General features: G+C 36.6%; 1 protein-coding gene across 5 annotated transcripts in view; it reads left to right on the plus strand.

Moving 5' to 3' along the window:
* Positions 1–5,202, plus strand: part of Tut4 (terminal uridylyl transferase 4) — a 99,470-nt gene that overhangs the window by 38,497 nt on the left and 55,771 nt on the right. For all 5 annotated transcript variants that reach the window (XM_013348546.2, XM_013348547.2, XM_026781896.1 and 2 more), the window contains exons 9-11: positions 559–685; positions 3,604–3,723; positions 3,909–4,121. In XM_013348546.2, the coding sequence (XP_013204000.1) occupies positions 559–685; positions 3,604–3,723; positions 3,909–4,121 (460 nt within the window). The remainder of the gene's footprint in view (positions 1–558; positions 686–3,603; positions 3,724–3,908; positions 4,122–5,202) is intronic.

Here is a 5,202-nt window from a genome sequence, read left to right on the forward strand (position 1 = left end):
CCCCCCCCCAAAAAAAAGAATGAACTAGAAGAGAAGCAAGCTATGGTAATTGACATTGAATATGTTAGTGTCATTCATTGGTGGCTTGAGCTTGTAATCTTAGCTTGGGCTTTATAGCAAGATCTTGTCCTTACATGGTCCAAAAATGTGGGCTTATAAGATGGCTCAGTGGATAAAGTTGCTTGTCTCCAAACCTGACCATCTGAGTTTGATATATGGGACCCACATGGAACAAAGAACCAACTTCCACAAATTTCCTCTGACTTCCACATACATATCATGGCACACATGTTCATACACAATAAGTAAAGGAGCAGAAAAAAATGTTTTGCTATGACTGAAAACAATTGCTGTTATATGTGTATCTTTGTGGATACTAAAAACAACTGCAGTCTTTTGCAAGAACAGTACAGGCTCTTAACTGCTGAACAATTTCTCCATTCATGCAGTAACTTTTCTGGTTATTAAAATACATTGACTGAAAAAGATAGCCTCGGGTTTTTGAAGCATTCTGCTTTTAAAGGTATTAATGCAACAAAATTTGTTTCTCATTCACAGTGGTTTACTATGTAGAGTGAGTGCTGGAAATGATATGGCATGTCTCACTACTGACTTACTTGCTGCTCTTGGCAAAGTGGAGCCTGTCTTTACTCCCTTAGTGTTAGCCTTTCGCTACTGGGCTAAGGTAAGTGGAACAGAAGAAAATAAGTCAAGCCTTTTCTTGTTCTCATACATATTATAATGTAGGAGGAAATAGTTGTCTGTCGCCTACAGAAAATCCTGTGTCTGGTTTCATTATGGACATCAGATAAAGTTTCACTGGCTTGTAGTAAGTTCCCTTTTCCAGTTGAAACTGTTGATGACCTTGAGCCATTATACATACTGGTTTTACCTTTATTCACATGTGGAAGATAAGAGAATAAAATAGGAATTTTATGACAGTGCAGTGCATTAAGTTATTTGAAGCTTGTAAATTATTTACTTTTGGAATTTTTTGTTTAACTTATACACTTACATATTTTTAAAAATTTATTTACTTGCCAGGCGGTGGTGGCGCACTCCTTTAATCCCAGCACTCGGGAGGCAAAGGCAGGTGGATCTCTGTGAGTTCGAGGCCTGCCTGGTCTACAAGAGCTAGTTCTGGGACAGGCACCAAAGCTACAGAGAAACCCTGTCTCGGAAAAAAAAAATTCACTTTATGTGTACAAGTGTTTTGCTACCTTGTATATCTTGGGTGCCTGGAATCTGGGAGGTCAGAAGAGGGTGTTGGAACCCCTGGTCTTGGAGTTACAGAAGCTTGAGAGCTGCCACAGGTGCTGAGAATCAAACCCAGGTCCTCTACAAGGACAAGTGCTCTTAACCTGTGGATTAACTCTAGCCATTATTTATTTTTTAAAGCACTTATATTTTTTATAATTTGTTAATTATTATTTTATATATGTTATTGAATATTATACTATAATTATAGTATCTTTTTTTTTTATTTTCAAGACAGGGTTTCTCTGTGTAACCGCCCTGGCTGTTCTGGAACTCATTCTGTAGACCAAGTTGGCCTTGAATTCACAGAGATCCATCTGCTTCTGCCTCCCAAGAGCTGATACTAAAGGCATGAGCCTCACCGATTTTCTAGTATCATTTCTAATTCCATAGGAAAAAATTAGTAGGGAAGCCAATGGCTCGATGCATACAAATAAAATGTTACTATAATAAATAAAATAAATAAATAAAAATAACTAGTTGGGGAGGGATTTGGCAGTGACTTTTACTTCTTTCCTCCATTGGGGAAACTCCCATCACCAGACACTGATTCTCACAGTTTAGGAAAAATTGTCTATAGGAATCAGTTCTTTATGGCACATGATATTCCCAGAGGTAAGAGTTGAACAGAGCCAATACACTATTTAATTCTAGCACTTGGGGGTCTAAGGTAAGAGAATTGCTAGTTTAGAGTCATCTTGGGTTATGCAGTGAGTCTCTGTCTTAAATACAGCACATGCAGGGTAGATGTGATAGCCAGGTCTTTGTTGGGGTTGTGGATGAAATGGCATTTCAAGCCATAGGCATAGTAACCCTAGAAAGTAGAACTTGTGGTAGAGTTTTATGTTGTACTTGAAGTGGGAGTTGGCTAGTGTAGCTCATCTAGACTATGGACAAACTGGCACTCGGGACCATAGTGGCAACATTCACTCTTAGAGATGGTCTGTGAGAACTCAGTATTGTAGAGAGAGATGAGTGGGGATGCAAAATGCATGATGAGGTGTCCCAGGGAAGAGGGTATCTAGCCATAACTTTGGCTCTCTAATAGGCTGGTAGAGTGGCTAGTTAGGTAGGAAGTACCCCAGACAGGATGGAGTAAGAATTTGTGATTCAAAGTACTGAAGATTTAATTCTTTTGGGTCAGATGGCAGATCAAAAGTCAGTGACAGGAGACCCTCTTAGATAGTAGCGATCCTTGTGGCATCAGTTGTCATGTAGTTTAACTTGAAAGTATGAGCACTAAGGTCAGTCTCTTTTCTTTTAAGTAGTTAATATACATTCTTTGAGTTCTGGTGATAGGTAGTTTTATAGATAAAACCTTTTATTTATTTATTTATTTTTATTTTTATTCTTTTTTTGGTTTTTCAAGACAGGGTTTCTCTGTGGTTTTGGAGCCTGTCCTGGAACTAGCTCTTGTAGACCAGGCTGGTCTCGAACTCACAGAGATCCACCTGCCTCTGCCTCCCGAGTGCTGGGATTAAAGGCGTGCGCCACCACCGCCCGGCAGATAAAACCTTTTAAATCAAGGTAATAAAGCTATTTAGTTTTATCATTCATAAATCCTAGTCAAGCTACCTGATTTTCTTAATTTTTATTAAAGAATTGTATTTAAAATTTAAATCTTTAAATTTTAAGTTTTTTATTTTTAATTTTGATTTCTTTGAGACGGGGTCTCTATTATTTTCTCTGTCTTAGAACTGACTATGTAGACCAGGCTGGCCTCACACTTGCAGAGATCCACCTCTGTTTACCTCTCAAGTACTGGGATTAAAGGTGTGTGCCAATTTGCCTGGCCTTATTTTTATTTTCTATTTATTTTAGATGTTTGACATCTAAAAAGAGATCATGGAATTCTTTTTCTTTTTTTTTTCCTTTTTTGGTTTTTCGAGACACGATTTCTCTGTAGCTTTGGAGCCTGTCCTGCAACTAGCTCTTATAAACCAGGCTGGCCTCAAACTCACAGAGACACGCCTACTCTGCCTCCTGAGTGCTGGGATTAAAGGCATGTGCCACCACCACCTGGCTGAGATCATTGAATTCTAAAAAGGTTTTTCTTGCCTGATGTGTTGGTATATACACCTGTAATTGCACTAATTTGGGGGTGGGGGGTGGCAAGATGTTTGCAGTGTTAAGTATAGGCTACACAGTGAAGTCCTCCATCAGAGTGGGCTATATGAGCAGGGAACTAGGAACATGAGGCAATACGTTCTGGATGGTGATATTTCAGATTATTTCTTAAGTTTCATTGTTTTTTGAACTTTTTTTTAACAGTGAAGAATGAGCTACTTATACTATGAAAATTGAAGAAAGCTAAATGCTAGGATTTTGTTCTTTTCTGTTTTGCAGTTGTGCTATATTGACTCCCAAACTGATGGTGGAATCCCTTCTTACTGCTTTGCTTTAATGGTGATGTTTTTTCTTCAACAAAGAAAGCCCCCTCTTCTTCCTTGCTTACTTGGAAGTTGGGTAAGCTTGAGTTTGTGATGTATATGTGTATATATATGTTCTTGATGTATATATAGTTCTTGATGAGTGTTGTGCTCAAACATTTTAAGGTGAAATTCTGGTTTTTCTATCTTTTCTTTCCTCTTTCTCTTTCTTTTTTTAAAAATAATTTTTCTACTACCAATTTGGAATGCCTTTTTATATAGATTGAAGGCTTTGACCCAAAAAGAATGGATGACTTTCAGCTGAAAGGCATAGTAGAAGAGAAGTTTGTGAAATGGGAGTATAATTCAAGTAGTGCAACTGAGAAAAACTTAATTGCTGATGAAAACAAAGCTAAGGCAGACCAACCAAAAGATGATACCAAGAAGACAGAAACAGACAACCAAAGTAATGCCATGAAGGAAAAACATGGCAAAGTAAGCTTTTTGTTTTTTATTTTAACTTTTCTCTCTGTAGAACTTATGAATGACTTCAAGTGAAACTATTTGACTAGCAGTAGATTGACCTCTTGGCCTCATTTTCCTCATCTATACAGTGAGGGGTTGATCTGGTTTAGTTTTTAGTCTGAGATTTTCTAATAAACGTACGTATTGTTTGAGTTATATCAAGGTAATTCTGTTTCCTTTTTCATTTAAACCAGCAAAATTCCCTTAATGGGTTAAGTTTTCATTAAAGTTTAAGCGTAATGTGAATTATGTGGCCAGATTGGGTAGAGAAATAAAAAGTCTTTTGCTCAGTTAATCAATTCAGCATGCATTTATTAAAGACCTCCTGTGTTCCAGGCATTTTCTTGAGTGCTAGACAACGATAGGCAAATATACATGGATTGTGTTCTTCATACACTTGTAGTATTTCAAGAATATATGCACTGTTGTTTGAAGTGATTGCTCTACTTAACACTGAATTGTTGTAGTTCTCTGGATTTACTTCATTATTTTAGAGTTATCTTTCTTCTTCAACTACCTTCTACTTTTTTTCTCAAAGCATTAGTGCTCCCAATTAATGATCTTGCTTTTTAGTTTTCTGAGAATACTGAAGCAATCAAAAGAGGACTACACACTCAACCATCATCTCTGTCATTTCTACTCATATTCTTCCTTGCTACGTCTATTTCTAAAGGAACTTCCCATGCCGTAATCTAAAGGCATCTTCTCCATTGCCTTCTGAATTATTTCAGAATATATTACTTTAGCAGTTTTCTTTTCTTCCTAAATTGTCAACTTTTCATTCTTTTTTTTTTCCTTTGGTTTTTTGAGACAGGAACTTTTCATTCTTTAATCAAGCATTCTTCTATTTCTCTCATTTTAAAGAAGAAGGTACTTAACATTCTTTCCATCTATTGCTTGGTTTCTCTTTGTAGTAAACTAAATAGAATTGTTTCTATTCATGATTTCCATTTTTCTGTGTCTCTTTAACTCACATTATCAATCTGCCAAAACCTGTATTACTAGCTTCTATTTTGTTAAATTTTTTTTAAATATTTATTTTATTTATTAT

The sequence above is a fragment of the Microtus ochrogaster genome, chromosome 10 (genome assembly GCF_000317375.1).
Source record: "Microtus ochrogaster isolate Prairie Vole_2 chromosome 10, MicOch1.0, whole genome shotgun sequence".
Lineage (NCBI taxonomy): Eukaryota > Metazoa > Chordata > Mammalia > Rodentia > Cricetidae > Microtus > Microtus ochrogaster.